This window comes from Planococcus citri, chromosome 1, assembly GCF_950023065.1.
Source record: "Planococcus citri chromosome 1, ihPlaCitr1.1, whole genome shotgun sequence".
Lineage (NCBI taxonomy): Eukaryota > Metazoa > Arthropoda > Insecta > Hemiptera > Pseudococcidae > Planococcus > Planococcus citri.
The window spans coordinates 62934604-62947151 of NC_088677.1; the positions used below are offsets into that span (position 1 = coordinate 62934604).

Consider the following 12548-nt stretch of genomic DNA (forward strand, 5'->3'; position numbering starts at 1 on the left):
TTGAAATGTCATTACATTACTGCGTATGTACTCACATACCTACTATTATAGGTACCCTAAACCCTACCCACCGAGTCATCCAGCAAGCTTCCCGTCCAACATAGCACAAATACCCATTGAATCGTGCTAAGAAACACAGATAGTTCTCTCATTCTCACTGTGATTGAGATATTGGGCTAAAAAACATTTTAAATTAATACATACGAGTACATTAAATAGAAATCAAATAAATAATATTTATCTAATAGTACATAGGTAGATAAGATACTCTACGAGTACACTCACTGATACGAAGAAAAAAGCATGAGCGACCTGAATATAAAGCATACATGGCAATATAAAAGCTGCTAATGATTCATAAAATCCACGAAAACATTCAATCATTCTGAAAGCGTAAAGAATTCTTCATTAATTGAAATAATTTTCATTATTCTATGGAACAGTAAAGATAATATGTACATAAATACATAACCTCACATACTTGATAGCGCGTTGATAATCCTTGACACATTTGATGATAGCGTTTTTGAATTTGGGTTGCATGCTTTTGTATGACTCAATTGTGATGGGATCTGAGCTCAGCGAATTTAGGTCTTCGATGATTTTTTGTATTTCATTGTGAAATACAATACCGCAAAATGCAAAAATGAATGAGATCATGGGAAGGATTAAGAATAAAGAAGTAGCAGCTAAATTTGTCACAATGCTAAAGATCAGGAAAAATGACAACGATCCGTATTGCTCGATTCTTGGTGGGTGAACGTGGTAGTAAATATGGTTTTTAACCTTTTCCTCTTCATAAAAAAGCGATACACTCACACAACAAATTAAACTATATACTGAAATAGTTAAACAGTTGTATAGAACAATGTGCTTGATCCATTTTCCCAAATTCAATTCCTTTTCCGTTTTATGGCCATCCAGTTCCCTTTTCATAATAATATGATTCGCTATTTGGATCGCATCGAGTAAATCACTGCGGTAGCGAATCACTGAGGTGTATGGTACTAGAACGTAGCAAAATACAATAATCATGATTACGAATATCGTGTATAAGAACGCAGCTGCATCTTCGTTACCACCATAAAATAAATAAGATACTGGTTGAATACAGCCTGCCAAAAATCCAGAAATTTGCCACGAAAACAAAAATATTTTGGTGTGCCGATGAAACGTAGTGCTGAAGTATATTTCTCCTAAGAAACAATACACCAAATAGAACTGATTCGCGATCGTCGATTTGTATTCAAAGATATTCTGTTTGCCACGAATTTGGTTCACAATTTTCACGATATCATTCAACACATTCATAATTTTCAGTCTTATCGAAAAATTATATGTTCTGAGTAAGAGAATCCGAACAGATACTAGTTTGTAAGGTGCTTATGGTTGTTTCCAGTACTAGCAGTACTTTGGCCTTGTTTATGTGTAATGCATTTGTTAATGCGCAGTTATCAGGATTTTAAATGTTTAATTGTAAGTAAAAATCATGAAATATTTAAATTTAGGAGAATAATTTATTAAAAGTGGTATATTATATGTTGTATAGGTAGACTGGTAGAGGTACCTATTCAAGTATTCATATGCATTTATCTTGCTATATTCGAGGGCTACAGTTGCAAAAAAATATGTAGATATAGGAAGTGGGTCTGCATATATTACAATAAGTACCTTGGTGTAATAATTAATGTTACTATTAAGTTTATTAGCATTGATACATGATGGATTCCTGTCGTAATTATGTTGGTTATGCATCTAAGGATAAACGTGGTTATTCATGGCTCTAATCGCGAGAAAAAATTTTCATGGCTAGAGAAATTAGATTACAATCTAAGCTATCCGCATCTAAAATTTTCAAATTAATTCCAATTTTTAAAATTTCAAAATGCTCATATCTCAGGCAAAAAAAAATGCAAATCATCCATTTCCTCTACCTACCTAAAAAATGAACGGAAACATAAAACGATGACACAGACACATCCTTCAATTTTTGTTAGATTTGACATGAAATTTTCTAGTAAAAAAGCTATTTTTATGTTCCTTCAATTAACATTTTTAGGTACTTTTTTCGTATGTGGTTATTCAAGAACAATGATACTATGTACTATGTAGGTACATAATAAAAATTATGAAAAACTTGCCTAAGAGAGACGTAATGCAATTGGTAAAAACAATAGTGAACACTGCAAAGCTAAATCGAAAGACTATGCAAAAATATACTATGTACGTATCTACCAGTCAAAATTTGACGTTTGGTGAATTTTTGAAATTCATGTAAGTACATAGGAAATAAGAAATTAAAATTTTTATCAAATTGACCGAGAAAGCTAAAATTTGCACTGGTATTTCCAATTTTAGACTCGCTGAATCGATTAGAAATGGTTTCAAACCTTTTTGAGAAATTTTGTTGCCATCAGCAGATTTTTGAAAGTTGAAATTTTTTCCAAATCAAGTTAATTATCTACTCTAATTTCAACATGCTGAGTCGACCGGAGGTGGTTTCAAGCCTTTCTGGATTCTCGAATGACATTTTGGAAATTTTAGTGTGTGGTTTCAACCTAGCACATCTGATTTGAGAAATATGGTGGGTAATCTGTAATGTGGGTCACTGACAAGCCCAATCAAGAGCATATCGAGTTAAAGTCGATTTGGAAAGAATTTATGGCGTTTTTTTTTTTTTTGGAAAACTGGGATTTTCCAAAAATCGCTAAAGCCCCCAAAACGACTATAAACTACCGTCAATCGACTCTAAATGTAAGAAAAAAAGTGTTTAACAAGACCTAATCACGAGCCTGCATGCTTAAAGCTAATTTAAACCAATTTTAAGGCGTTTTTTGTAAAACTGGAATTTATAAAATGTTACTGGAGGCTGTTGAACGGCTTAGAATCACTTTCAATCGACTCAGACAACTCTACAAATTAAACTAGGTACCTACTTCAAATTTAAAAATGACTATTTATACTAAATAATGAATATGTTTCGTTAATGTGTTGGCAAACGATGATCAATGTGCATTCGCTTTCAGTAGTTTCAGTGTTTCGTGCTCGTGGGTATTATTTTGAAGTAATCGTTCGTAAAACATTGACGGATGATTGCACAACATTCATGAAACGTAAGAAAGTTGCCAAGCAAAGAGGATAAGCTCCCAGCGTTTCTGCGGAGATTGGTTTTTGAGTTTGACACATGAGTATGTAAACATCTTTGCGAAGTGAGGTGGACCAATACCAAGGTGCAGAATATACTGCAAAAGATAACGCCTCCGCCTGTTGAAAAGCAAACGAATCATGATTTTTATCCCAGTTTCAAAAAAACTCTTTATAGCTAGTTAGCAACCTAGTACCTACCGATTCATCAAGCATATCTCCCATCCAACACATCATGAATACCGGTTGTATTGTTGTGAGAAACGCTGATAATTCTCTTAGTCTTACTGTGATTGAGATGTTAGGCTATGAGTTGAATTTTTGGGAAAGAAAATTCATTAAATAGGTGTTGTTCACTTATGCAACACAAATGTGCAAAATATCGTATAGGTAAGTTAAGTACACTCACTGATACGAAGAGAAAGGCATGAGTGATCTCGAAGTAAAGTAGAGTTGGTAACAGAAAAGCTGCCAATGTTTCATAAAATCCTCGAAAACATTCGATCATTCTGAAAACGTGAAGAATTTTCGTCAGTTTAGTGTAGTCGATAAATTACTTGATAGCTTTCTAAAAGTCTAAATTTTGGTATGATGTTTTTGAATTTTCAATTCAGATCTCACAAATTTAAATGTGTAGGGGTATCTGTGGTCGCATCGGACAACGCGAGATGACTTTGTATTACGTTTGACTCTACCTAACGGCATTCCAGGTAGCTAAAAGCGGTTCTCGCGAGTACGATGCATTCACATCCACCCTCTACATACTATAGTGATACGTATATATTTAAAAATCGCTTTTTTTGTATATGTATCACGAAGTAGTACTGTAGTGAAGAATACTAGCCAATATACCTAAAATGAACCTTTTTTCTTATACAGTTTTCTGTAATGTGATTGGTTGAACAATCTACATTACAAAACAACGTTATCGAAAAAAGGTTACAGGCTAGCTTCTTTTCTATTGGTTAATAGAATTAAGGGTTTTTATATAAATATAAGCTGTATTCAGCTTAGAAACTAGTCTTGTAAATACCTACAACCAAATAACATCTCTCTTGTTAACCTGGTGTTTGTGTTGCTTTCTTGACTCGCATTCTCTCTCTCTCTTGCCTATTAAGGGACTGCTCAGCTCGTGGTTTTCATCACGTGGCGTGCAGAATAGCTCGTGGTTATCATCACGTGGCGTGCACGGGGTTTTCATTCCGGGCATAGTCTTTTAGGGCAATAGATCGGGGTTTTCATTCCGGTCCGCTCGGGGTACGTATTCTGGGCGTAACTAGGGAACCATTTGAGGAGTTAGGTTCGCGATAGTTCGCAGAAAAAGCGCGGACATAACGGACGACTCTCCGCGTTACAATTTAAGACCACATAGGTCGACCAGGGCCTCGGTAGGCATACCATTACCGAGAAAAGTAGTACTGTTACCGAGAAATGGTTAATGAATTGTTGTAGACTTGTATTTCATTTTGGAAAGCAACAGTGCAAAACATAAACATAAAAGACATTGCAATAAGCACCTACTTGATAGCGGTTTGATATTCTCTGGTACACTTAATTATGGTGTTCTTGAATTGATTGTGCATGTGTTTGTGAGACTCAGTAGTCATATTATTGGAGCTGAGCAAGTTGAGATCGTCGATGATTTGTTGGACTTCATTGTAGAATACAACAGTGCAAAATACCAACATATACAGCATCATTAGCCAGCTTATGAATAAAAAAGTAGATATTAAACGTGTTGCATTACTAAAGATGAAAAAAAATGGCAGCGATCCGTATTGTTCAAGTTTCGGCGCTGTAATGAGGTAGTACACATAGTTTTTAACTTTTTCCTCTTCGTAAAAAAATATCACACTGAAATCACAAATGAAACAATATGCTGAAAGGGTTAAAAAAGTGGATAAAAAAGTGTACTTGATCCATTTCCCCAAATTTAATTCGTCGCTTGGTTCACGGTTAGCTGATTTTCTGTTCATAACTATGCAATCAGCTGTTTGAATCGCATCGCGTAAATTTCCGCGGTAGCAAATCACTGATATGTATGGTATCAGGAAACACATTAGGAAGGCCATCGTAGACACTAATATAGTGTATATAAGTGCCAGTACATCGTTCTTATAGTCCAGTAAATAAGATACCAGTTGAACAATACCTCCTGAAAGTCCAAGAATCTGCCACAAAAACCAAATTATTTTAGTATGCCGGTGAAACTTGGTGCTGAAGTAGATTTCTCCCAAGAAGCAGTACACTAAATAGAATTGATTCGCGATCGTCGATTCGTATCCGAAGATATTCTCTATGCCACGAATTTGATTCGCAATTTTCACGATATCGTTGAACACATTCATAATTTTCAGTCGTATCGAAAAAATATGTTCCGACTCCGAGTAAATTGAACTGAATGAATATTTATTTTTGAGGTGTGGTTTTTTCGATACCTACTACATGGTACTTTGTGGGTAATATGTACTTACCTTCCTACGATAGCTTCATTTCGATGCATTTTTTAATGCGCAGTTATCTGGTTTTGAAATTTTAAATGATACGTCAATTTCATCAAAAGTCATCAAATATTTAAATTTAGGAAAATGCGCTTTCTTGAAATATTGGTAATACAGTGGCGTCGCGATAAGTGAAACCTCGATATGTGAAAAAACTCAATAAGTGAAATAAAAACCTCCTTCCCTTCACCTTGGACCAATTTTATGTGTAAATCAACCTCAATAAGTGAAAAAGCGCTACCTCGTTAACTGAAACTAGGATTTATCCCAAAATTATCGAGTTTACCTCTACAAGTGAAATGTTGTCTGCGTTTTACCTCTATAAGTGAAAATACCTCTTTAACTGAAAGGTACTGACTCGTTCAGCCTCTATAAGAAAAAAAAGAGCCTCAATGTTTTGCTAAAGTTAAATCGTTTCCAATGGATTATGTGTCAAACAAGAAGGTAAGGATGACCTGTGAGCTGTTTAAAGACTGACTGATCAAACTAAATTCAAAATTGATCACTGAAAATCGGAAAATTTTATTGTTCAATTCATGTTTTTCGTTTTTTTTATCCGAACTTCGATAAGTGAAAATTAACCAAAAAAAAAACTCCCTAACTGAAACCTTTGTATGTGAAAAACTCGATAAGTGAAACAAAAATTTTCTTCCCTTGAATTTTCACTTATCGCGACGCCACTGTAATAATAAAATTATATTTTCGACATCCGCTTGCTTGAAAGAATTCTTAAGATGTTTGAAGACATCAGAAAAGCGAAAAATTTGAATAAGAAACGTCAAGAGAAGTCTAAAATAATGCTCAAGCAGAACGAGGGCTAAATTTTTTTTGAGAAATTACGTTTAAAAAATAGAATAGTGGTTTTTTTTACAATTTTAGACATGATTTAAAAATTTTAGAAATGCCCAGAGGAGTAGAACCCCCATGCTCCCCTGGTCGCTTTGCTCCGGCTTATAAAAAGTTACATGTTAGTTGACTGTGTTGACAAAAAAATAATCCATTTGAGCGTTCATTTTCAGTTTATTATTTTGAAGCAATTGTTCGTAAAACATTGACGGACGATTGTACAACATTCATGAGTCGTAAAAAAGTTGCCAAGCAAAGAGGATAAACTCCAAGTGCTTTTCCAGAGACTGGTGTTTGAGTTTGACACAGAAATATATAAACATCTTTACGAAGTGACGTGGACCAATACCAAGGTGTGGAATAGACTGCAAAAGATACCGCATTTGCCTGTTGAAGAAAGCACCCCTTAAGTTCTCATTTTCTGCATCATGCTGTAGTACAAATATTGTTTTTAATTTATAGTTACCTACCGATTCATTTAGCATTTCTCCCGTCCAACATAATATGTATAGTACAGGGTGTTCCAGAATAACCTTTCACATTTGTTTTTTTTATTACTCTGAGAGAAAAATGTTTACAAAAATTCTTTTACAACCAAAATGAAGTAGAAATATGCCGTTTTTAGACCGTATATTTGAGTTTTCATTAAAAATGAAGTTTTAAAAATTTTTCCATCGAGATATTTTCCTTCATTTTTGACACATTCAACCAAACATTTTTTCAAATTATTGAACACTTCTCTTCCAATCAGTTGCGACTCATGAACCTAGAAGCTGTTTCAGAGTCCTAGATTTATCTCGATACACTTTTGACTTGGAATAACTCCATAAAAAAAAATCGCAGGCTGAAAAGTCAGGGGATCAAGGTGGCCATTAAATTTCTGGTTCAACACGTCGACCATAACAAAATTATTTGATGACCGAAGTGCTCACGCGCTAAACATATGTGTACATCCCTGGTAGTTCCAACATGTTGGAAGGAAGTAAGTAACTCTATTACATCGCGTCTGTCTTTTAGTTTGGAACAAGAAACTCGTTTAACATTTTGCCTTACCCCTCACCGTTACTGTTTCGTTAAACACACATGGTCCCACTATACCGAATTTAGCCACGCCCAACCAAACAGTCAACTTGGCGGAGGTTTAGATGTTTCTCAAGTATTATCAACTGATTCTTTGTACACTAGAAGCGCACATTCCAATTATTCACTTCACCATTTAGATAAAAATGAGCTTCGTTACTGATGAGTAAGGAGTAAAGAGTTACAGGAACCTTTATTTTTAAAAAAGGCCTTCACAGTAAAAGCACACTGTACAGCCATCTACTTCTCCAGGGCAAAAAATAACTATTGAAACATAATTCGGCATGCTTTGGCTACCTAGAACCGCCTTTACCATTCCCCTAGCTCCACTTGAACACAGATCAGTGGTTACCAAAATGTGAAAGGTTATTCTGGAACACCCTGTACTTGCATTGTTGTGAGAAGAACAGATAGTTCTCGAAGTCGTACTGTGTTTGAGATGTCAGGCTATGTAAAACGATATTTTAAAAACAAAAATCATTAAATGAGTAGCAGTAGATGGAAGGTAATGTCTATGTAAGGTAGAAATTATTCTAAGATGTCAATTCTATTCCCAAATAAACAATTTAAAAAAAAAAAAAAAAAAGGTATGTGCCTTCCGGGTAGGTATATTTCAAGTATATCTATGTACGTACTGCAGTACACTTACCGACACGAAAAGAAAAGCGCTTGTTATCTCAATGTTAAGTGCAGTTGGTAATATAAGGGCAGATAACGTTTCATAAAATCCTCGAAAACATTCGATCATTCTGAAAACGTGAATCATTTTTTATAAATAGAAATTATTTTTATTTCTGACACAGATTTAATATTCTATGAACCGGCGCAGTTGCGATAACTTACTTGATTGCGTTCTGAAAGTCTCTTGTACATTTAATTATAGTGTCTTTGAATTTTGGTTGAATAAGCTTGTAAGATTCAATAGTCATGGACTCGGAGCTTAGAAAATTTAAGTTTTCGGTGATTCGAAGCATTTCATTGTAAAATATAACAGTGCAGAACACCAATATAAATATCATCATGAGCCAGCCTGCGTACACAGCAAAAGCAGCAAAACCTACTACGGTGTTGAAGATTAGAAAAAATGGCAAAGATCCGTATAGGTCAAGTCTTGGCACATAGACGAGGTAGTAAACATGATTTTGAACTTTTTCTTCTTCGTAAAAAAGTACTATATTCAAATTACAAATCAAACAAAATATCAATCCAGTAAAGATATGGAATGCGGAGGTATATTTGAGCAATTTTCCAACATTTAATTCATCTTTTGGTTTATGGATTGGTGATTTTTTTCTCATTATTATGCGATCTGCTATTTGGATCGCGTTTTGTAAATCGCTGCGATAACGAATTACTGAGAAGTATGGTATTATAATGTGTGTTGCGAAAACAGTCAGAGTTATAAATGTTGTGTATAACAGAGCTGCGAAATCTTTCTTATCACCGTAAAATATGTAAGATACTTGTTGAAAAATAGCAACTAAAAGCCCAGAGATCTGCCACGAAAACATAAAAAATTTGGTGTGCCGATGAAACTTGGTGCTGAAGTAGATTTCTCCCATGAAGCAGTACACTAAATAAAATTGATTCGCGATCGTCGATTTGTATCCGAAGATATTCTCTTTGCCACGAATTTGATTCACAATTTTCACGATATCGTTAAACACATTCATAATCTTTCAGTCGTATCAAAAAATATGTTTCTAGTGAATGAATTGAATTCGAGTGAATAAATAGGCAGGTACTTATGTTTTAGGTATGCCCTTTTTTCAGTTCCAGCAGATGACCTTGTTTATTTGTACCCATTACATTTGTTAATGCGCAGTTGGGTATCTGGATTTTAAATTCGCAATGATAACTATGCTAAAATCATCAAAAATGATCAATTATTCAAATTTAGGAGAATATGAACGTTATGAGGTACCTAATACGTATTTGTATTGATTGGAAGGTAATGATTAAGTAGGTATGTATTCAGAAAATGTTGGGTAATACTCGTATCTACTAAAGTAGGTAGACGTACATATTTACATTTTACATGAATTTCCTTGGTAATATTTTAACAAGGTGATAAAGGTTTTTTCGATACAAGTAGGTACCTACTTTGTGAATGACATCTTACTACGATAGTCTCATTTATTTGTGATGCATGAGTATCTGTTAATGCGCAGAAATCTAGATTTTAAATTTTCAATGATGCGTCAAAATCATCAAAAATCATGAAATATTTAAATTCAGAAGAACACGCTTTCTCAAAATTTATAACGATATACTTATTTCCTAAAATATTGATTTAAAGGGAATGGCGATATATTTATAAGTGTATAATTCTCAAATTGAACCATTTTCTTGAGAATTGTATACCTCATACCCATCACAAATCAATTTTTGTAGCTTTTCATTACGTTTCCTGAACATTTTTCATGTTATATACCGAATTCCCACTCACGTAGGCTATTTTTATCTTCGAAATGGCAATATTAGTGCTGAATTGCACAATAAGTTGCATACGACTAGCATCGCAGGCGATTTATGCATACTGTTCTGGAGATCATGAAATGGTACCTAGATACTTATCTGAAATATCACTTTTGAAAATTTCAAAGCTGAAATTTGAACTGTTTAAAAAATATTCAACTTTTGTAAATAATCAAAATTCCATGCCTACATAGACGTACGTAGACGTACCTATACCAACTTTGAAAATTTGTAGCTGAAACCTTTCGAACTTGAATTTTTTATTTTTGTCAAACTTTTTGTGAAATAAGTACTTAGTATGTACATGTAGATAAATGTCTTCTGCTATAGGATACTGAAACGGAAGAAGAAGAAGAAGGAAAAGGGGGGGAGAGAGCTCCGAATACCTACATCAAAACTGTGGTCAATAAACAGAACATCCTTGACAAAAATGTCAAGTGATGTTGCATATATTGCATGTTTCTTGGCTCTGTTTCAATTAATAAGCGTACCTTTTTTTTTTTTTTTTTTTGATGGAAAAATGGAAGGAGTGACGAGGGGCGTTTTCTTTCATATTCTCAGGTTCTCATTACAGCTCTATTTGAATATTTTATTGAATTTTCGATGAAATCCGTTTGTGTTTAAAACTTATTTCAAGGAAAATGAAAAAGATTGTGGCTTTTCACAGAAGTTTTATAAATTAATACATTATACGCATCTATCTCATTAGAGTGGATCGCGAAACGAAAAGTTGTAAGACTGACCGAATCCAGTGAAAACCTTCATTTTGAGTTGAAAGCCACCCAGAAAGAATTCTGGCTATGGAGGTTACCGTGTGGAGGGGAGATATGGGTCTTCAGAAAGGGGACAGTTTCATGTTTTTAGAATTTTTTTATTATCAAATATTTCACATTAATAAAGCCAAAATGTGCAAAGATGTCATTTTTGAAACTGGAGAAATTAAAGGTGAAATATTTTGGAAAGCAGTGGTACCCATTTTTCCATCGTTATTGTCAATTTTAAAAAACTGAAAAAAAAACCATTTAGGTACTTACACTTACCTACTTCTCTTATTTTTTTGGTGAGTTTTCTCGAAATTTCGAATTTGGCTACAATGGCTAAAAAATTGACACCATTGTGTTTTTAAAAATATTTCTTTATTTTTAGAAATTCTATCTTTCTATGTTTTGAGAAAAAATTTTCAAACCACGATTTTACCCAAAAATAAGCGATTTGTAAATTTTCAACCGCTCAGATAGAATCCTAAAAGCTTGGATTTTGATGACGATGGCTTTGGTCGACGCAGAATCTCAAACTCTATCTTTTGGGACTGGTCCATTTTTCCTGAAATAGGTTAAGTAGGTAGGGGTTAGAGTGAGAAAAAAGTGACATTTTTTTTCTAAAATAAGGCCACTTAATACGTTGTAAAAATATTTTCCGAGTGACTTTCAACTCAAAATGAAGTTCTCCATTGAATTTTTCAAAATACTCCAAAATTGTACATATTTTTTGCGATCCACTCTAATATCGCATTTCTCTACCTATTCATCAATCATCACGAAACCAAATCAAGTGTGAGGATTGATTTAAGTGAAAATGGAATTTTGCAAAATCAACATGTAGTGATCTCTTCTTTTACCTCTCAACTAGAGAACTGAAGTTCTCTAAATTCGATTTTTAATTTTTGGTAAATTTTTGAACTAGCTTTTAAAAAAAAATTAAAATTGAAATTATTACTCTTGAGAAGAGCGTGACATTTTTGAAATGAAAATGTTCTTTGATGTCAAATTGATGAAAATACATTCTACTAATATCGTGCTCTCATGATTCGAACAAATTAGTTTTATCGTCTAGGGGGAGTTTGGTTCTGTAACTATTCAATTTTTTTTTCAAAATTTTCAGATCTAATGAAAAAACTTACCTTATTGAAGTGAAGGTTCGTGGAAAAACCAAAGTTTCAGCTGTGCAGATTAATTTTTCCATTCGATTTTCTCACAACTGAAGTGTCATGCACTTCATTTTTTCCCCATGTATTTCAAATGAAAGAAGTTATTGACTTCTTCACTTTAATGAACAATTAATATTACATATTATGCTTCTTGAAGAGTAATCAGTCGTTTTAAATACATATCTTCCTATACGAGTATGTTGCAATAATTCGAAGTTCAGTTATTCAATTCAATTCGAAGAGTCTTTATTGTGTAAAGTACATATATTTAGGTACATAATATACAAAAAATAAGATTACTATTACTTATATGCAACACTGTTTACATATTGGGGTCCTTATAAATGGACGAAGGCTTTACCCAGTTTTCCCCATTTCAGCCTGTCTTGCGCGACCCTATGAAAGATGTTATTCCTCAACAGGTTTGAGATATGTAGATGTACTATTCCTTCATCGCAACCGTTGCTTTCCCGCTCTTCATTCCCTAAAAGGTTGCTTAAGGTCAATTTTTTGCCCAGTTTTATCACTGTTTCCTTTCCAAATGTCCCGCCCAATCACATTTCAACTTTTTT

The 12548-nt window shown here is 33.8% G+C and overlaps 2 protein-coding genes across 11 annotated transcripts in view; one reads left to right on the forward strand and one right to left on the reverse strand.

The window, feature by feature from the left end:
- Positions 1-12548, forward strand: part of LOC135833255 (leucine-rich repeat neuronal protein 1-like) — a 579754-nt gene that overhangs the window by 190171 nt on the left and 377035 nt on the right. The gene's annotated exons all lie outside the window — the stretch shown is intronic.
- LOC135833258 (odorant receptor 10a-like) overlaps positions 1-12548 on the reverse strand; it is a 30080-nt gene that overhangs the window by 7209 nt on the left and 10323 nt on the right. For 2 of the 8 annotated variants that reach the window (XR_010556432.1, XR_010556431.1), the window contains exons 1-7: positions 8415-9296; positions 6962-8320; positions 3554-6878; positions 3346-3450; positions 482-3264; positions 286-403; positions 72-176 (exon numbers count right to left, since the gene is read on the reverse strand). Coding sequence is in view for 5 of the 8 variants with exons in the window: in XM_065346971.1 (XP_065203043.1) it covers positions 3055-3264; positions 3346-3450; positions 3554-3653; positions 8415-9244 (1245 nt within the window). In the remaining 3 variants the exon portion in view is untranslated. Of the gene's footprint in view, positions 1-71; positions 177-285; positions 404-481; positions 3265-3345; positions 3451-3553; positions 6879-6961; positions 8321-8414; positions 9297-12548 lie in introns of those variants that run through there. The other 6 variants (XR_010556430.1, XM_065346974.1, XM_065346973.1 and 3 more) reach the window with 6 other exon arrangements.